Source organism: Phycodurus eques, chromosome 13 (genome assembly GCF_024500275.1).
Source record: "Phycodurus eques isolate BA_2022a chromosome 13, UOR_Pequ_1.1, whole genome shotgun sequence".
Classification (NCBI taxonomy): Eukaryota; Metazoa; Chordata; class Actinopteri; order Syngnathiformes; family Syngnathidae; genus Phycodurus; species Phycodurus eques.
Genome location: NC_084537.1, coordinates 10,241,868 through 10,263,545, shown reverse-complemented (window position 1 = coordinate 10,263,545; position 21,678 = coordinate 10,241,868). Strand labels below are relative to the sequence as shown.

The 21,678-nt window shown below is 40.2% G+C and overlaps 1 protein-coding gene across 2 annotated transcripts in view; it reads left to right on the top strand.

Annotated features, from left to right (window-relative positions):
- Positions 1 to 21,678, top strand: part of LOC133411165 (phosphatidylinositol 4,5-bisphosphate 3-kinase catalytic subunit alpha isoform) — a 32,367-nt gene that overhangs the window by 6,765 nt on the left and 3,924 nt on the right. The window contains exons 8-20 of one of the 2 annotated variants that reach the window (XM_061693141.1): positions 1,413 to 1,565; positions 1,742 to 1,876; positions 2,415 to 2,539; positions 2,692 to 2,773; positions 2,990 to 3,154; positions 3,504 to 3,607; positions 11,932 to 12,103; positions 14,654 to 14,760; positions 15,489 to 15,610; positions 15,838 to 15,916; positions 20,219 to 20,389; positions 20,528 to 20,645; positions 20,717 to 20,868. In XM_061693141.1, the coding sequence (XP_061549125.1) occupies positions 1,413 to 1,565; positions 1,742 to 1,876; positions 2,415 to 2,539; positions 2,692 to 2,773; positions 2,990 to 3,154; positions 3,504 to 3,607; positions 11,932 to 12,103; positions 14,654 to 14,760; positions 15,489 to 15,610; positions 15,838 to 15,916; positions 20,219 to 20,389; positions 20,528 to 20,645; positions 20,717 to 20,868 (1,685 nt within the window). Of the gene's footprint in view, positions 1 to 1,412; positions 1,566 to 1,741; positions 1,877 to 2,414; positions 2,540 to 2,691; positions 2,774 to 2,989; positions 3,155 to 3,503; positions 3,608 to 11,931; positions 12,104 to 14,653; positions 14,761 to 15,488; positions 15,611 to 15,837; positions 15,917 to 20,218; positions 20,390 to 20,527; positions 20,646 to 20,716; positions 20,869 to 21,678 lie in introns of those variants that run through there. The other variant, XM_061693143.1, reaches the window with a different exon arrangement.

Below are 21,678 nucleotides of genomic sequence, written 5' to 3'. Positions count from 1 at the left end.
GTAAGTAAGTTAATGATTATTTGCTAAAAACAATAAAGTTTATCAGTTTGAACATAAAATATCTTCTCTTTGTAGTGTGTTCAATTAATTATAGGTTGAACATGATTTGCAAATCATTGTATTCTGTTTTTCTTTGTTTAACCCAACGTCCCAACTTCATTGGAATTGGGATTGTTTATTATTAGTCGTAAATTTATAATATATGATAACCTTTATGAGTCCCACAATGGGGAAATTTGTATCGTTTCAGCAGCATCAGTGGATACAGGAAATAGAAAAAAATAACATGAAAGAGAAGACATTTGTACAGGAAGCCCGTGTCTGTGCATAAACTATGCAATCCAATCTAATAGCAGTGTTATTTGTTTCTCTGCAAAATAGAGTGCTAAGTTAAAATTTTTACTTTGAGATATGATTAATCTGATTTAATAGACTTGTTTTCTTTACTACGGTTGAAAGCATAATTGGTGAAGGTTCATTAATACATTGATGTTTTTGACGAAGGTACGTTGAAATATCCTATACTTTGGTTCCGGCTCCGACTGCGTCCGCCATAACAATATTGATACAATAAATACATTAAAATAGCAAATATTGAAGCCATAATGTTTGAATGATTTTATGATTAAAAAGTAATGATTATGTTTTGCAATTGAACAGTATGCTGAATTATTTTTATCCTATTACATAATATACTCTAATAACTATCCTGTGGTAATGTTCTTGGTATAATTTTAAAAATATAGAAATTCAGGGCGGCACGGTGGCCGACTGGTTAGAGCGTCAGCCTCACAGTTCTGAGGACCCGGGTTCAATCCCCGGCCCCGACTGTGTGGAGTTTGCATGTTCTCCCCGTGCCTGCGTGGGTTTTCTCCGGGCACTCCGGTTTCCTCCCACATCCCAAAAACATGCATAAATTGGAGACTCTAAATTGCCCGTAGGTGTGACTGTGAGTGCGAATGTTTGTTTGTATGTGCCCTGCCATTGGCTGGCAACCAGTTCAGGGTGTACCCCGCCTCCTGCCCGATGACAGCTGGGATAGGCTCCAGCACGCCCGCGACCCTAGTGAGGAGAAGCGGCTCAGAAAATGGATGGATGGATAGAAATTCAGACACATTTTTCCTGGAAGTGAATTTCTATAGTTTGGCTGCTCTGCAGTCATAGAAATAAATTAATTTTTACTAGTAATTGGCATAAAAATCTATTTCGATCTACCGGTTTTCATTTTGGGTTTTGGCCAAGAATTTTTATTTCGGTATAGATCTGCTGTATATGTATTGTGCATTCCGTTGTAATGATTGAGCTCTAATTTTATATTCTCGACTGGCGTTGGATAACAGCATCATGGAAACCAAGCAACTTAGCTGAGGAGCTGTTGCGGTCGTTGTAATTGTTTATGAATTTTCTTGTAGGAGCACTGTCCTCTGGCCTGGGGCAACATCAACCTGTTTGACTACACTCATACACTAGTAGCAGGGAAGATGGCGCTCAACCTCTGGCCCGTTCCACACGGCCTGGAAGATCTGCTCAACCCCATCGGTGTCTCGGGCTCAAACCCCAACAAGGTGAGCCACATTTTCTTATTACCACAGTTCTGTGTTGTTTACATATCTGTCTGACTCCACTTTTAATAGAGCTTCATGAAAGAATTTAAACCTCCCCCTTTAAGCACCAAACTTTCTATCAACCTACTAGCAGGGAGCCTTTCTTTGATTACCATATTTTTCTTCTGATTTTGTAGGAAACCCCTTGTCTGGAGTTGGAGTTTGACCATTTTAGCTCTCCAGTCAAGTTCCCTGATATGACCGTTATTGAGGATCATGCAAACTGGAATATTTCCAGAGAGCTTGGCTTTAATTACTGCCCTACTGGTTTGGTAAGAGAGCAAAGGTCTTAAGGGTTCACCATATTAGCCACGAAACTGGATTATTCTGTGCTGACCAAAAAAAAAAAGAAATTCAGTCGAAACTCAGTTTTCTTGATTAATCCATTCCAAAGAAAGTCTGAAGAAAACCGAAATGTATGAAAACTGAAGCAGTATTTCCTATAGGAAATAATATGAATCCCATTAATCTGTTCCAGATGCCCCAATAATATTAACAAAAAAAAATACATTTTCTAGAGAATAACTATAGTTTAACATAGAGAAAACAATGTGAAATAAATATAAATTACTAATGAAATTGATAAATGGACATTTTAAATTTACCATTACTGAAGATTCTTGATGGCTTATGAAAGACGACGAGGAGGGGTGTGGGAGGAGGAGGCGTCATCGTATTTAATTTTCGTCGTTCGAGTTGTATGAAAACTTGGGCATGTGAAAACTGAGGTTCCACTGTAAGCTTGTAATGACGTTATGTGCTGTTGAAATGGTGGTTAAGTTGATTTCAATGTGTCATGTGGTGCATTAGAGTAACAGAGTGGCCCGAGACAACCCCTTTACAGACAGCGACAATGAGCAGCTTCGACAAGTGTGTAACCGGGACCCGTTGTCTGAGATCACTGAGCAGGAGAAAGACTTTCTATGGAGGCACAGGTAAAGTGTGCATGTCGATTATGTTAAATTGTTAAGGGCGTGTTTGATGTGACCTATTAGTCACAAATAAATTGTAGATGGCAAATAGTTGTCTTGAATTTCTTAGTACAGAATTCCCAAATTGCTAATGCTCTTTTATGAAACTCTCGCAGACATTATTGTGTCAACATGCCTGACATCCTTCCCAAGATCCTGCTTGCTGTGAAATGGAACTCCAGAGATGAAGTTGCACAGGTAAGCTCTGCCCCTCCCCCTGCCCCCCACCCTTTCGCTGACGTATTAATTTCAGGACATTGTTTGGGCAAACAGATGTCTATCAGGCTTACTTGTGTTGCCATATACAGTAACTCAGCAGATTATTATATTGATAAAGAAAACGCTCATCTTTTGTGGATTTGTTTGCAAATGTGATTATATTTACTCGCCGTAATTGTACCTTTTTCCCACCAGATGTATTGCCTTCTGAAGGATTGGCCTGCTATCAAGCCAGAACAAGCCATGGAGTTGCTGGATTGCAACTTTCCCGATCCCATGATTAGAGATTTTGCTGTAAAGTGCCTTGAGAAATATTTAACTGATGACAAACTGTCACAGTACCTCATTCAACTGGTTCAGGTGAGTTATAGTTTGTTGTACTGTGCATTCATTCTGTGCTGGACTCTTCACTGGAGCTGTGTAAAAATTATACTTCCACAAAGAATTGTAACATCATTTAGTATTATGGTTTACAATGCTGTAACTACACTGTCACCATACCAATATTTTACATATAGTTTAAGACAGTCAACCTACCTTTCTAATCTCAGTCCCAATTTTTAATAAAGCTCTTAGTATTAGATCTTTGAGATAATTCAGCTGTAGACAATGGTGTGGCTGATCAATGATATGACATTGCCGTGATGTGCTGCATTATTATTAATGCTTTCCTTGTATATTTGTCCATTTTCTCTCACTGTGTCAATAGGTTCTAAAGTATGAGCAGTACCTTGATAATCCACTTGGCCGTTTCCTGCTGAAAAAGGCATTAACCAATCAGAGGATAGGACATTTCTTCTTCTGGCATTTAAAGTGAGTTAATTTTCACATCTATAAAATAAAATAAAAAGCAAAGACATCGGTCTTGATTTTTATTATTATTTTTTTATTATTAGAAATTCATGGAAAAACGTTTTTTACGTCATAAGATAAAATAGATATTGATTCAACTGCAGCTTGTGTGACTTAAGGGAACATTGTGGAAAATGGACTAATTGCTTTTATACAAATATTTGGGTCTCTGGAATTCCTGCCCACAATGAATTAAAGCTACATTTACTTCTGTTATAGTTTATTAAAACATAATGCAAACATAATAATTTGCCAACAGTGGTGTTTGAATGTGTATATTCAAATTATCGTCAAAACGCATCATAACAGTAAATAATCTTTAAGGGATGTATATTTTTGTCTGGCTCTATTACACTCTCATTACATGCAAATCCATTCAAACATCACTCATATTATTAGCAAAGTCGTCTGACCAAACCCGAGGCACATTTTTTCTTTCCAGTTTACTTGTTTTGATTTTGCAACACATTATGGTTTAACATGCATGGGTCAATAAAATTAGAACACTGTAGGAGAGTTCATTGTACTTCAGCATTGCAATTCCAAAAGATAAACTCACAAATTGTACAGATTAATTCAACACAAGAAAATACATTACAGAAGGCCAATTCCAACCTCATTTCCTTATTAAAATCATTTTGACTGTTTCTTATGTAACATTGTAGTAGTGATGCACTGAAATTTCAGTGGCCAAAACTGGCCCAAAAGTGCATTTTTGGATTCGGACCGAAAGAACAGGCTGTTTATTGCCGCTCGCTCTTTTCTTTGCCACGGCTGACGTGTGAGTGTGTACACTCAATACTTACGCAACATGTACTATTAACAAGCAATGCCCAATAAAGTTTTGCTGACTATCCAGTTGAATTGACTGGGAGGTCACTATATTACCTACAACTTACAGTCATGGTTTGATAATGACACGGTGCACCATAAATCAACCATAAATATGACTGTTAAATAACACAAACATTCAACGAGCCAGTGGTATCATAAACACACATTAACAACATAGATGAACGTCTTTATTACTGCAATAATTCAAATTTGCATGTCGCAATGAATTGTTGGAACCACGTGGCTTTGCCATAGTCATGTTAGTGGCTACTAGCCCAGTCTCACTGCTTTCCGCTGTTTGGGGAAACGGGAATACTTGTTGCATGCTATTTTGCGCTGCCCCAGCTACCTACGAGCTACAGGTAACGTGGCTAAACACGATGCCGGGGTGAACGTGCGCCTCCCGTCAATTGTCAACGCAGCATAAGTCACTAATCATCGCCTCAATGACAGCGAATAAACTACACTTTTAGACAAGTGTTATGCCTGTGATTATTCTCATTCATCCAGGTTATTTCATTGTCAGGGCATTGATTTGATCGCAACTGGACTTCTGTTTGTCTTAGAAGACGTTTCGCCTCTCATCCGAGCAGGCTTCATCAGTTCATGCAACGTTGTACGTTGTTCAAAAGTACATTAATATAATAAAAAATTATAATAAAAGATATCCTTTATTTGTACAACTATGGAGAAATTTGTATCATTTCAGCAGAGATAGTGGATACAGGAAATACAAAAAGAGCATGTAAGAGATGACATTGGCTGCAAATGCGTCCACCATTCCAATGTTGATGCAATAAATACATTATAATAACACATATTGAAGCCATCATTTATTAAAGATGATAGAATAATGATTGTTTTGAAATTGAACAGTATACAGAATATTTTTATCCTATTACATAATATACTACAGTAACTGTCCCACTGTAATGTTGCTGACCATAATTAAAAAAATATGGAAATTAAGACAAATAGTTCTGGAAGTGAATTTCTATAGGTTGGCAGCTCTCATGGTATTTTTCAGTGTTTCGGCTTTCGGCCATGGATTCGACAGTTTCTGGTTTTCAGTTTCGGCTAAGAATTTTAATTTCGGTGCATCACAAATTCTAATTTCTTGGAGATTATCAAATGTGGGTTTTTGTCAGCTGTAAGATAAAATAATCAAAAATACAATCATAAAATAGTTTACTCTGAGTAGTCAATTTATACAATGAGTTTTTGAATTGAAATACAGAAATCCACAACATTTTCTTATTCTAATTTATTCTTTGATGTGCTAGTGACAGGAGCTAGAAAGAGAAGCTGCAAGCACCACTCAAAATTGATTGTCAATCAATTTTGATTTCCCCCTAAATTATTATAAGTGTGTGTTCAGTCAGATGGCTTAAGTTGGCGCAGTGCTTCACATACAGACGTGCTGCTGCACTGCTCTGAGCTGTTTTGGTTTGACTGTTTGTTCTGTGCGGACAAGAACGCTTGCACTTGTACTGTATGTTTAAAATGCTTTATTTGCTCGGTCCCTCCTCCGTGAACAATAGGGGAATCCTGTACTGTTAATAGCACAAGATTACATAAACAATAACAGTAATATTTTGTACATTATATAGCTCAACCCCCACTGTTTTTGTTCTTCCAGCATTATACTGTATGTAATGACTTATTCATCTAGTCATCCATTTGTAAAAATAATTAATTCACTCAGTCATTTACATCTGCACCACGATACATCTAAGAATCAATCATTTCTCCCACCCTTGCTGTATACCATCTCGGTCAGAGTGCGCAATTTTTTTGGGATAAAATACAACTAGAGCAGTGGGGTGCCAAGAAGACTGCAGTGTGTGACTCGAGAAGGTGATGGGGGGGGGGGGGGGGGGGGGAGATGGGTGGAGAGTGCAGCTGTCAGTGCCCAGACTGCAGAGCTGAGCTAAGGTGATGATGATATTAGCAGTGAGCATAAGATAGCTGTGCATTGCTGCACAGCTGCTGTGTAGGGTGTGTGTGCCTCTGGAACACTATCTGGAAGATTATTAAATTGAATAAAAAATAAATAAATAAAATAAGCAAAGCATAGTAGTGAGTTAATAGCTATGATCTAGGATTTTGATATAGCTAAAGTACATAAGTTTCATACAAATTATCAGGAGATTCCTCTGGATCTAAGTGAACAAAATGCAAACTATTCTGACAAATGTGATTTGGCAGCGATAGAATTATCTAAATATGTTAGATGGAATTGTCCATTTAAAATGATCTAGTTCAGCTTGAGATTTCCTTTTGATTTGACGCTGCATACGTGCAAGACATTATTTTTAGAATGTTATACACAAGGATCAATAAAAATGTTGATGCTGATATATGAACAGTGTTTCAGGCTTATTCGCTACTTGCAAATTCACTTATTCATGGATTTTTTGGGGAAGCCTATTCTCTGTTATTTGCTGTTTTTCTTGCTTTGGCCAAAACCCTGCCTAATATAAAAATATTGCTTTGGTGTCATCTTGTGGCATCTTGGTTCAGAGGAACTATGTTGATGTGAGGGGGTAGGAGCTTCATTTATGGAGGCCATAGCCCCTTCTAATTGAAATTTGTTGTTATTTTTTGTTTTTTTGCTGCCAACTTGTGGCAGCTATAGACAAAAATAAACCTTTTTAGGAAGGCATCAGTTACTCATGGATTTTTTTGCTATTCATGGCAGTACTCGGTCGTTATCCAGCGTCCTGCTGTGGAGCAGTTTTTCTTCAGCTGGAGCTGGGGCCTTTGTCGAGGTGGAAGGAATTATAAACAGTTTGAAATAGCAGTCAGTGTTAGCACAAAACCTTCAGGCTTCTGCTAGAATTCTTTTTCTTTCGGCTTGTCCCTTCAGGGGTCGCCACAGCACGTCATCCTTTCCATGCAAGCCTATCTCCTGCATCCTCCTCTCGAACACCAACTGCCCTCATGTCTTCCCTCACGACATCTATCAGTCTTCTCTTTGGTCTTCCTCTAGCTCTCTTAGCCTGGCAGCTCCATCCTCACCATCCTTCTACCAATATACTCACTATTTCTCCTCTGGACGTGTCCAAACCATCGAAGTCTGCTCTCTCTAACTTTGTCTCCAAAACATTGAACCTTAGCTGTTCCTCTGATGAGCTCATTTCTAATTTTATCCAACCTGGTCACTCCGATAGCGAACCTCAGCATCTTCATTTCCGCCACCTCCAGCTCTGCTTCCTGTTGTTTTTTCAGTGCCATTGTCTCTAATCCGTACATCACGGCTGGCCTCACCACTGTTTTATAAACTTTGCCCTTCATCCTACCAGAGACTCTTCTGTCACATAGCACACCTGACACCTTCCTCCACCCGTTCCAACCTGCTTGGACCCGTTTCTTCACTTCCTGACCACACTCACCATTGCTCTGGACGGTTGACCACAAGTATTTAAAGTCCTTCACCCTTGCTATCTCTTCTACCTGTAGCCTCACTCTTCCCCCACCACCCCTCTCATTCATGCACATATATTCTGTCTTACTTTGGCTAATCTTCATTCCTCTGCTTTCCAGTGCCTGCCTCCATCTTTCTTACTGTTCCCCCACGTGCTCTCTGCTTTCACTGCAGATCACAATGTCATCTGCAAACATGGTCCACGGGGATTCCAGTCTAACCTCATCTGTCAGCCTATCCATCACCACTGCAAGGAAGGGGCTCAGGGCTGATCCCTGATTCAAGCCCACCTCCACCTTAAATTCGTCTGTCACACCTACAGTACACCTCACCGCTGTTCTGCTGCCCTCGTACATGTCCTGTATTATTCTAACATACTTCTCTGCCACGCCAGACTTCCGCATGCAGTACCACAGTTCCTCTGTGGGTACTCTGTCATAGGCTTTCTCTAGCTCTACATAGACACAATGTAGCTCCTTCTGACCTTCTCTGTACTTTTCCATCAACATCCTCAAGGCAAATAATGCATCTGTGGTACTCTTTCTAGGCATGGAACCATACTGTTGCTCGCAAATACTCACTTCTGTCCTGAGTCTAGCCTCCACTACTCTTTCCCATAACTTCATTGAGTGGCTCATCAACTTTATACCTCTATGTTCCCACAGCTCAGCACATCTCCCTTGTTCTTAAAAATGGGCACCAGCACACTTTTCCTCCATTCCTCAGACATCTTCACATGCGCTAGAATTCTATTGAACAAGCTGGTCAAAAACTCCACAGCCACCTCTCCTAGATGCTTCCATACCTCCACAGGAATGTCATCAGGACCAACTGCCATTCCATTTTTCATCCTCTTTTTATGCCTTTCTAACTTCCCCCTTACTAACCATTGCCACTTCCTGGTCCACCACACTTGCCTCTTCTACGCTCCCTTCTCTCTCATTTTCCTCATTCATCAACTCCTCGAAGTATTCTTTTCAATCTATGTAGCACACTACTGCCACCAGTCAACATATTTCCATCTCTATCCTTAATCACCCTAACCTGCTGCACATCCTTCCCATCTCTATCCCTCTGTCTGGCCAACCTGTATAGATCCTTTTCTCCTTCTTTAGTGTCCAACCTGGCATACATGTCATCATATGCCTCTTGTTTGGCCTTTGCCTTTGCCCTATGCCGCACCTCAATGTATTCCTTTCGGCTCTCCTCAGTCCTCTCAGTGTCCCACTTCTTCTTAGCTAACCTTTTTCCTTGTATGATTTCCTGTACTGTGAGGTTCCAGCACCAAGTCGCCTTCTCTCCTTTCCTGCCAGAAGATACACCAAGTGCTCTCCTGCCTGCCTCTCTGATCACCTTGGCTGTAGTGGTCCAGTCTTCTGGAAGCTCCTCCTGTCCACCGATAGCCTGTCTCACCTCTTCCCGAAATACTGCACAACACTCGCCCTGTCTCAGCTTCCACCACATGATTCTCTGTTCTGCCTTTGTCTTCCTAATCTTCCTTCCCACCACCAGTCATCTTACATACCACCATCCTATGCCGTCTAGCCACACTCTCCCCTACCACTAAGTTACAGTCGGTAACCTCCTTCAGATTACATCGCCTGCACAAGATGTAATCCACCTGCGTGCTTCTACCTCCGCTCTTGTAGGTCACCCTATGTTCCTGCCTCTTCTGGAAAAAAGTGTTCACTACAGCCATTTGCATCCTTTTTGCAAAGTCTACCACCATCTGTCCCTCCAAGTTCCTTTCCTGGATGCCGTACTTACCCATCACTTCTTCATCACCCCTATTTCCTTCACCAATATGCCCATTGCAATCTGCATCAATCACAACTCTCTCTCTCTGTCTGGGATGCTCAGAACTACTTTGTCTAGCTTCTTCCAGAATTTCTCTTTCACCTATAGGTCACATCCTACCTGTGGAGCATAGCCACTAATCACATTATACATCCATCCATCCATTTTCTGAGCCGGTTCTCCTCACTAGGGTCGCGGGCGTGCTGGAGCCTATCCCAGCTATCATCGGGCAGGAGGCGGGATACACCCTGAACTGGTTGCTAGCCAATCACAGGACACATACAACCATTCGCACTCACATTCACACGTACGGGCAATTTAGAGTTGTCACTTAACCTTCCATGCATGTTTTTGGGATGTGGGAGGAAACTGGAGTGCCCGGAGAAAACCCACGCAGGCTCGGGGAGAACATGCAAACTCCACACAGGCGGGGCCGGGGATTAAAACCCGGTCTTCAGAACTGTGAGGCAGACGCTCTAACCAGTCATCCACCGTGCCGACCACATTATACATAACAGCCTCAATTTCAAGTTTCAACCTCATCACTCGATCTGATGCTCTTTTCACCTCCAAGACATTCTTAGCCAACTCTTCTTTTAAAATAATCCCGACTCCATTTCTCTTCCCATCTACACCATGGTAAAATTATTTCAACCCTACCCCTAAACTTCTAGCCTTACTGCCTTTCCACCTGATCTCCTGCACACACAATATATCAACCTTTGTCCTAATCATCATGTCAACCAACTCCTGAGATTTTCCTGTCATAGTCCCAACATTTAAAAAGTTCCCACATTCAGTTCTCTGCTCTTTGCTTTCCTCTTCTACCGCTTTCCTCCTCTTCTTCTTCTTCAACCCACAGTAGCTGAATTTCCACCGGCGCCCTGCAGGTTGACTGCGCCGGTGGCACACGTTGTTAACTCGAGCCACGACCGATCCGGTATGGAATTCTTTGAATGAACGCTCATATTTGTTTGGCAAAGTTTTAACCCGGATGCCCTTCCTGACGCAACTCTCTGCATTTATCCGGGCTTGGCACCGGCCTACACTTTGCACTGGCTTGTGCTCCCCATAGGGCTGCATTGCTTCTGCTAGAATTAAAAAAATGTCAGGAAAAACCTACTAGAACATCTTAATTTTGGGTTATTATTGGTATTATAGTCATTAATAATAATAAGAATCAGAGGCACTTTGAATAGTGTCATGAGTTCTCATGAATTTGAAAGTGATTGATCAATTCTGAGCACAGCCTCGTCCCAGTTACCGTAATTTCTCGTGTATAATGCGCACCCCCGAAGTTAACCTCAAAATTCTGGAAAACCCTTCTACCCATGTATAATGCATATGCAATTCTACACATATGATCAAAACATGAAGTATTATCTGTATTTTGTTAGTTTTTTTCAAGGAATTATTCTGAAATTAAGCACTTTATTTGAACACGTAATCCTTTTAATTTACTTGCTCTTATTTTGAAATTCAAAGCTCTCCTTTTTTTTTAGTAAATGAGAAAACACACAGTTGTGCTCATATGTTTGATTACCCAGGGCAGAATTTCTAAGATGGGTACAATTCTTTAAAGAAAACATGAAGGGCCAGGCGAAACACACTGAATTTATTTTAATGGGATTCAAATTAAACTGTCAAGAATTTCAGAAAAGCATTATCATTAAACAAAACATAACCATAAAGAAATTGATGGTTGTTGTTCAGTCATCAGACGTATTTAAAAAAATATATTTTACAAATTCTGCCAGGCTATGTAAATTTATGAAGACAACTGTACATATATGCAGCATACGTACTATACATTTTGGAACGAAAGTGTAGGTTACACCTTTTTCATAACCTCTAGGTCGCAGTGGCATATTAGAATGAAAGTGTACACCTTTCTCATAACCTCTAAGTGGTGGTGGCATATTGGAATGGAAGTGTAAAGCTTGTAGGTCACATTAATGCTGGAAACATTTTGAAATTAAAATTAAAAAAACAAAAAAAAAACTTTTTTATATCACACAAACCTGGTATTTGAACAGGGGTGTGTATACCTTTTATAGCCACTGTTTTTTCAAATGTACAAATTCCTTATTCTCTCATTATTATCCCAAAATGTATTTTTAATAGAGTGTATTAGTGGGACTAATACATTTCTGTTGGACATACAGTAAAAATATAAAAAAAATGCTTATACAGATGTAACCATGTTTCTTCACCACCATGTCTTCAGATCAGAAATGCACAACAAGACGGTGAGCCAGAGGTTTGGACTCCTGCTGGAGTCGTACTGCCGGGCCTGTGGCATGTACCTGAAACACCTGAGCCGGCAGGTGGAGGCCATGGAGAAACTCATCAATCTCACTGACCTCCTCAAACAGGAGAAAAAGGATGAAGCACAGAAGGTAATCGGACTGCTGACAGCTGCTTGGCGAAATCATTGTTTAATCTCCTCAACATCTGGCCCTGGGGCCACGGAGGTCATTATAAAACTTTATAGCGGAATGCTGTTGGAATGGTTGCTGTTTTCTTGTCGTGGTTCACGCTTGATGAGTTCTAATATTTGAATTTTTTATTTTTTTTATAACCGTTTAACAAAGGCAGCGGTGAACATTTTCATAGTATGCAAATTAATGACAAACACACTTATCATTATTAATGTAATCTAATTTCCTTGAAATGCAAATGACTAGTTGGACTATTATTTTAACTGGCTAGCATGAAGTTACCTTCCAACCTAATCCTAAATAACTAGGTCATATACGTATCACTGACTTCTTGAGAAGCACTGGGTATATCCACACCTGCAATATGTGATGAGATCCACTATCAAGATGTATCACAGCTAATAATGCTCAGTTTTCATTGACTCTGTCAATCAGCCATAGTAGTAGTCGTAGTAGTAATGCATACTTGACATTAATTTTTCTGTCATTTACCAAAGATGCCAATCCCACGTCAACTTTAGACAGCCATCCATTTTTGCATAGATCTTGTCAGCTTTACTTTAACGCACTAAATTACACGATATCTCTATACGCTATAATATTTTGCTTACCTTATTTAACTATATGAGAAGTTACAAATTAGTGCTGAAACGATTACTCGATCAACTTGAATAATTTGATTACAAAAAAGGTGAAAGCAAAATCTCCACCTCAAAGCTTCGCAATGATCATTTTTCCACACAGACTAATGTTACAGCAGACTCACGCACCATTCCGTATGAAAATATGGATGCGCGACGGTGGTGAGCCAGGAGGAAAGAGCGTGTAATAGACAGAATGTCTTTTGTTTTGGTTTATAGAACAAACCCTAACAGAACAAATACGTAATAAGCACATTCATTTAAGAATTTAATCAGTAGAATAAACGATACTGCAAAAAATATTATATAACTTAAACCCTAGTCAGAATATTAGATACACCTCTTGTTATGAAGCAGTGCTTCTATAATGCTCAAGATGTAGGTAAACCATTACTTTCTTTGCATTACTATATTTGTAAAGGCTAAACATAACTGGTAAATTTTATGAAAGAGATGGATGTTGGCAAGTCAACTGTGATATCTGTGTGGCGAAGTGGCCTCTGATCTTCCACACAGCACATAAAGTGTACATCAGTTTTTTTTATTATTGTTTTTAGTTCAGATGTAGTTTTCAGAATCTTTTCATCATTCTTGCTTGGTATTGCCAAGAGGTGTGGACAGTATACATGGCCGGCGGGCATTTATATTCACCCCCACAGCTAGGGTTGGGCATCCTTTGAATTTGAGCGATTCCAGTTCCAAACAATTATTGATTCCGATTCTTTTAGGGGGTTGGGTCAAACAAGTTTGCATGGTTTAAATAAAGGGTGTCCAAATTAGGAACATCCATTTTGTTAGCAGCCCGCTGCATAGACTAAAATGAACATTTGACTCGAGGTTCTTTATAACCAGTATAAAAATCAAACCTTTGAACTAAAACGCAATGTGTGTGGAACTCACCCAATTGGCTTAATATTCATTAATTAACGTTTCAGCTAAAAGTTAAATATAGCATTGTTAAAATAGTTATTTGGGACTGTTTCATCATGTCAAATGGTTTATATGTGCACGTTTTAACTTGACTTCCTGTTTTAAGCTTGTAGCCTTTTATTCTGAAGGGTACGGACCGGAACTCAGCATTTTGGCACGAAAAGTAACTTCACACGGCACCAGTGTTTTTTAATAAATGGATGGAACCAAATGCTATAAAATGCTGATTCCTTTCCTTACCCTCCGATGAGGCACAGGGTTAGTGTTTGTGATACAGTGAGACAACATTTGTGAATTTTGTCCCAATTAATTGTGATGTAAAGTTGCTACGGTGAAGTTTTAGCCCAGTGTTAAGCCTTTTTTTTTTTTTTTTTTTTTTTTCCCCCCCTCATCGGCTCTTACGTTGGTTTGAAGATTAAAATAAGTGCTAAAAAACATCAGAGCAAAAGTGCACCCAACCGTTTACCTTGTTAGCTGTCTCCATGTTTGCATAGACATATTTTATTGTTTCACTCACCCAGTTGACGAGGTGTAGGCTGAGGCTCGGAGCGCGTCAGACAACATATCGTAAAAGCCTCCTTTGCACACTATAATCTTATTCCAAGTGTTGTACTGAGGCGACTGGTCATTCATTTGAACAAAGTTCTCCACTTCTTCTTCGCGGCCAGAGGACTAGGCATCGAAACTTGGAACCGAAATTTTTTAATTTGAATGGTTCCGGGAGAACCAGAACATTAGTCCCGGTCCCAATCGTTTCTCGATTCTCGATGCCCAATCCTACCCACAGCCCAGAGTAGAATTACATCATTGTGAAGGGTTGGTAATTTTTCCAAAGCAAACCAGCAGATGGGCTACGCTTCTATTTACTGCTCTGATTTGACTCCTCCAGCTGTTCACATCTGGCACCTTATTGATTTACCTGTTTCTCTGCTCTCAGGTTCAAATGAAATTTCTGGTTGAGCAGATGAGGAGGCCAGACTATATGGATGCACTGCAGAGCTTCACTTCCCCTCTGAATCCAGCACATCAGCTGGGAAACCTCCGGTACTTCAGAATCCTTACGTAATGCACCTGACCGCTGGTAGCCAATGTGTCCCACTCGTTTGAGAAATGAATAGTGTTCACCTACCACAAATTGTTTTTGTGGAATGTATCTACTTGTCAACATCGGAAAATTCCACTATATTGCGGTAATTTGTGGTTTATAGTGTTTGTGTTTTTAATCAGTTGAACGTTAACTCCCGATGATAAACAATGGGACTGTGATCAGTCTCGTGGGATTTTCATCTTCTTGGGCTGTGATTGGTTAATGATATTCACGTCGCAAAAGCTCTGACAGAACAGCGGGTAGCATCTGTTTTTTGTGTGAATATTTTCTGAACTTTTTGTTTTAAGCCGTACAATGGCCCACAAGCATCCTGCATCTTCTAAGGCTTCTGCTAGTGAGCCTAAGCAATTACCTTGGGCCTGACCTGATGATTAACCTCTTCCCCCGTGTCGTGCCCTTTACTAGTTATTGCTGGCTGTTGGCTAGGAGGGGACCCTGAAAGATGGCTGATATTGGTCCCTGGGGGGTGAATTTAAAAAAGAAAAAAAGTTTTTAGCATGGATTTTCACCCTATCGCAGTTGGGTTTGGAATGTACCGTGACTAAAAGGTGGTCACTTGATTTATTTATTTATTTATTTTTAATATTTTAAGACAACTGTGTCTTCCCTAGTCATAACATTCTTTTTCTGCTTCTCACTGATTGCTTACTGGTTTCTGTTCCAGTCTGGAAGAATGTCGGATGATGTCATCTGCCAAGCGACCTCTGTGGCTTAATTGGGAAAATCCAGATATGATGTCAGAGCTCCTGTTTCAGAACAACGAAATCATCTTCAAAAACGGAGATGGTGAGTTTTATCCACATTTGTTCTTTCTTGCCTACAGGCATTGCCGTTCTCTTTACTTTGAAAGTTATATTCATGGTATCCAAATCACTGCACATTGTGTGACCAAAGTAACTTTGACAGCCCTCCTCCATAATGCCATAACGCATCATACAGTTGCTGTTACAGGAGCTCCAAATTGATACACATCTCATTGTCGTCTACTTCCTTGTCTTACTGTTCCACTGCAGATCTGAGGCAAGACATGCTGACGCTGCAGATCATTAGGATAATGGAGAACATCTGGCAGAACCAAGGCCTTGATCTCAGGTAGGCGCCTCACTTGACGGTGACAGCAAGGATGCAGGTGTTCATTAATAAGGCGGTGGATAACTTTTATGTTCTCTGATCTATGCCGTAATGCAGATTACTTGCAAACCCTTCTAACCACCTAAGGTCATCAGAAACTAAAGCTGCTTTGACATTGCCTTCCTGGTAAATTGGCGCATCAGAGGTGTAACAGTAGAGCTTGTACTTATCCGCCCATCTCTTCCAGACAGAACTTGTGAGAGAGGGACAGGCAATGCGGTTGGACACAATGAACTAATTAGTTGCTTGGCTATGTCAGTGTGACAGCTATGTTGGCTTTCCAAAAGAAACAGGCTTGCTTGGACTGCGAGAGTCTCTGGTGTTAAAGTTGACACTCTGGTCGCGGTTCTGATACATCAATAGCAAGCACATTCACAGGTCGAATTCAACTGCCCCCATCCTGCGTCGGTACCTTAAACCAGGGGTTCTTAAACCTTTTGGGTTTAAGAACACTTTACAGGGGGGAAAAAAAACTTTTCCAATGACGCCTTCATAATTCAAGCACCAATTTAACATAAATATATCGTTACTGTCAGGCAGAATCGTCACGTCTCCTAGATCACTATTCAAGAAATAAAAAATAAAAAAAACAGCCATGCACATCAAAGTCTGCGCTCATGCTAACCCCACAACCAGAAAAAGGTCTTTAGTACTTCACAAAAGCAAATGACTGTGCTTACATCATCCCCAAACTCTTTCTCAGAGGTTAAAGTGATATAATAAATAAAACTATGAGCTTGACTAAGTAGTTTAATAGGCGTAAATTAATCTGCACACATACATACCTTTGTGGCTCACCACTTCCTTCTGCAGTGAAGCATTGCAGCAATCAATTTTGAACAAAACAGGCTTACTCAAACATATCTAACCTATTTTCACTCATTATTGTCGAAAAACATCCAAACTTTCAAGCTTGAAGCGACATAATGCCACATGGCTCCTGCGGAATGAGGAAGAGGAGGGGGTTTTACTTCTCAGACAATTCAAGTTTTTAAGAGAGATTTGTTGTCACGCTATTTTCAACACTTTGAATAGGTTAATAATGCGTGAAAATAATCTCGTAGGGACAGACCGACCGTATCGATATGTGAAAAATATGAAATCGAACATTTTGGGTCATACATGGTTTACACCCAACAGTGATGATATAATAATAATGCACTTTACAAAGACGCTTTACAATTTCATGCATTCTTCATTCACTCCTCAGTCACACTCTGGTGGTCGTATGCAACTTGTGCAGCCACAGCTGCCCTGGGGCAGTGTGACAGAAGCGTGGGTGCCATTCTGTGCATACGGCGCCGACCACCACCAAACAACCAACCACGTTCATTTGTGGGTTAAGTGTCTTGCCCAGGGACACAATGACGGCATGCGCTCGGGTGGGGATACAAACCGGCGATCCTCCGGTTGCAGTGTGTACTCATACCCTCTGCGCCACGCCACCCACAATGTACTCCTAAATGCAACAGGAATTAAAAAGTTGCCTACTCTATAGGGGAGGGTGTAGTTGCAAGAACAAAGTAATTCTTTACAAGAACTGAGACGTGATAAATCTGATGACTGAACAACAACCAGATCATAACCATAGGTCGCCAGATCATAACCATAGGTCGCCAGCCATTTTATAGTAGTTATAGTTAAGTATAGTTGTATTTTTCCATGAAAAAGTCCTAATATATTATTTTATTAATATTCTATCAGTGTTGGTATGTTAACAACCAAATTTCAAAAATACAACTTTATAGGTCCCTCATATAACACCCTTTTTCTGAAGAAGAAAAAAAACGCCTTTCATTCTACTAGTATTTATTTATTTAAAAAAAAAAAAAAAAAAAAACTACAGTCCCTTCCAAAAGTATTGCAACGGCAAGGTCATTTCCGTTGTTTTTGTTGTATACTTAAGTTTCAGATCACAAAATTAATATGAGACAAAAGTTCAGAATTCCAGCTTTTATTTCATGGTATTTACATGTAGATGTGTTAAACAACGCAGGACAGAACAGCTTTTGTTTGAAGCCACCCACTTTTCAAGTGAGCAAAAGTATTGGAACATTCATTCATTCATTTTCCGTACCGCTTATCCTCACTAGGGTCGTGGGTGTGCTGTAGCCTATCCCAGCTGTCTTCGGGCGAAAGGCGGGGTACACCCTTAACTGGTTGCCAACCAATCGCAGGGCACATATAAACAAACAACCAGTCGCACTCACATTCACACTTACGGGTAATTTAGAGTCTTCAATTAACCTACCATGCATGTTTTGGGGATGTGGGAGGAAACCGGAGTACTCTGAAAACCCACGCAGGCATGGGGAGAACATGCAAAATCCACACAGGCGAGGCCAGATTTGAACCCAGGTCCTCAGAACTGTGAGGCAGATGTGCTAACCAGTCGTCCACCAAACCGCCAGTATTGGAACAGACATCATTAAATTAATTTAAAGTGAATAACATTTACTATTTGGTGTCATAATTCTTCATTTGAAATGCTTTTCCAGGCCTTTACTGCAGCGTCTTTCAGTTCTTGTTTGTTTATGGGGGTTTCTCCCTTCACTATTCTTTTCAGGAGATAAAATGCATGCTCTATTGGGTTAAGGTCCAGTGATTGACTTGGCTAGTCAAAGACCTTCCACTTTTTCTCCCTGATGAAGTCCTTTATTGTGTTGGCAATGTATTTTGGGTCCTTGTCTTGTTACATGATGAAGCTTCTCCCGATTAGTTTGGATGCATTTTTCTGTAAATTGCTAGACAAAATTGTTTTGTAGACAACAATTCATTCTACTGCTACCATCATGAGTTACATCATCAATAAAGACTAGTGAGCCCGTTCAAGGAGCAGCCATGCAAGCCCAAACCATGACATTACCTCCACCATGCTTCACGGATGAGGTTGTGTGTTTTGGATCATAAGCAGACCCTTTCTTTCTCCATACTTTGGCCTTTCCATCACTTTGGTCGAGGTTAATCTTGGTCTCATCAGTCCAGAAAACTTTTGTGGCTCATCTCTGAACTTCTTTACAAAGTGCAATCTGGCATTTCAATTCTTTTTGATGATGAGTGGTTTGCATCTTGTGGTATGGCCTGTAAATTTCTTCTCTCAAAGTATTCTTTGAACAGTGGATTGTGATACTTTCACCCCTGCCCTGTGGAGGTTGGCAGTGATGTCACTGACTGTTGTCTTTCGGTGTTTCGTCACATCTCTCACAATGTTTCTGTCATCAACTGCTGTTTATACCCTTGGCCGACTTGTTCGATGTCTGTTGTTCAGTACACAAGGAGTTTCTTTCTTTTTCAGGGCATTCCAAATTGTTGTATTGGCTATGCCCAATGTTTGTGCAATAGCTCTGATCGATTTCCCCTCTTCTCTCAGCTTAAAAATGGTTTGCTTTTCTCCCAGAGACAGCTCTCTGGTCTGTGTTTGCTTAACAACAAATGCAGTTTTCACATGTGAAAAAAAAACAAGCACTATCTAATGTTTAAGCAATCAATCTAAAAGGCAACACCTGAGCAACTGGAAACACCCATCAGTCACATTCCAATACTTTTGCTCACTTGAAAAGTGGGTGGGTTCAAACAAAAGGTGCTCTGTCATGAGTTGTTTAACACATCTAGCTGGAATTCGGAACTTTTGTCTCATTTTCATCGGTTGATCTGAAACCCAAATGTCTTCTGTATACAACAAAAACAAAGGAATTGACCTTAACGTTCCAATACTTGTGGAGGGGTCTGTATATTCATGCAGGCATGTCAGATTTATGTGATATATTACAATGATATAAAAACTTTTAACTGGCCACAAAGCTAAGGTAGGAGGAGTCATTCGTTTAGTATGTTTGCTTAAGTGGCGCAACCGTCCACATGCATGAATGCATAAATAAAACAACATTATTAACATCCATTTTCTGTACCGCTTATCCTCACTAGGGTCGCTGGCGTCCTGGAGCTTATCCCAGCTATCTTCGGGCGTCCAAACTCCACACAGGCAGGGCCGGGATTCCTCAGAACTGTGAGGAAGATGTGCTAACCAGTCGACCACCGTACTGCCGCAACATTATCATTATTGCACGTTATTTAGCAAACTATGGCTCGCGGACCCCAGTTTGAGAACCATTGCCTCGAGAAAAGTGGAAAAAGCCGGCTTAGATGGCTAGTGTGTAAGGGGCTTAAGCTGATCTGAGGAACCACTGAAAATCCTTTCAATTAGTGTGCAAGGTTTTTGAATCTTTGATCTAAGTGCTCAACTTTCTTTTTCTTTTTTTCCAGGATGCTCCCCTACGGTTGTCTGTCCATCGGTGACTGCGTTGGTTTAATTGAGGTGGTGAGGAATTCTCACACCATCATGCAGATCCAGTGTAAAGGAGGCCTAAAGGGGGCGCTGCAGTTCAACAGCCACACGCTGCATCAGTGGCTCAAGGATAAGAACAAGGGCGAGATGTGAGTGGCATCAACCATTGCTAGTGCATGCATTGCTAGTGATTTAGTCAGAATAATGAGAAGACACACATTAGGACATATACCATCATTCTGATGCACATTGTCATTCTTGACATTTATTATTGATTATTATTTTAGGTATGACCAAGCCGTAGATTTGTTCACGCGGTCATGCGCAGGCTATTGTGTCGCCACATTTATCCTGGGCATAGGGGATAGACACAATAGCAACATCATGGTTAAAGATGATGGACAGGTAAATTTCACAATATGACATAAATTTTATGTTCCATTATACTTTATTATCTTTATTTTTTTTTTTTGCAGCTGTTCCACATAGATTTTGGCCATTTCCTTGACCACAAAAAGAAGAAGTTTGGATACAAGAGAGAGCGTGTGCCCTTTGTTCTGACACAAGACTTCTTGATCGTCATTAGCAAAGGAACTCAAGAGTGTACCAAGACAAGAGAATTTGAAAGGTACAGTCAGTGCTCAATATGAATGTGGGTTTTTATTAATGGTTGGCCAGCACAGTGTCACTCGTATCTCAAAGCACCACTATACAGTGGTACCTCAACTTTCGAGATTTTTAGGCCATTTGTTTTGCTAAATATATACATATGAGCACTGTATGCTGGCTGTCAACTTGGCTCACTTCACAACAAGCAGCAATTAGGCAGATAGTGAACACTGCCACCCCCAGTTGAAATTGACTGTTAGACTAAACAAAAGAGAGAGAACTACACTGTGTGTTAAAAGAACCACAACTTTGCCAGCCGCTAGGTTAATGCTCACACATAATGAGAAACACCATAGACGGGCGAATGAATAGCATCTATGCGGCGGTGTTATAGCCTTTTAAGCAACGGATATTTTAACACAAATGGTGCAGCAACACCTCGACAGATAATATAACAATACTCTAGAGGTTCAACAATTAATTGATTAATTGACTTATCGATGATCTCATAAACCAACTATTTTGAGCGATGAATTCTTTAGGAACATTAACTGTACAAATTCTCTGAGTTTCAGCCTCTCAACTGTAAATATTCTTAGATTTCTTCAGTCCTCCATGAAAGCACACTTATCATCTTTGTGTGGAATCAAAATAAGACATTTGCAAACATCTGCTTTTACTATGGAAAACAGTGATCAACATTTTTGCTTATTTTCTTAAATGTCATCATAACCATCATCAATTTGTGTATTTTCTGCACTGTCAATTTAAAATGATGTCCCGTTTTTGAATAAAGGGATGGAAGTTAAAAAAAAAAAAATCCAATTCA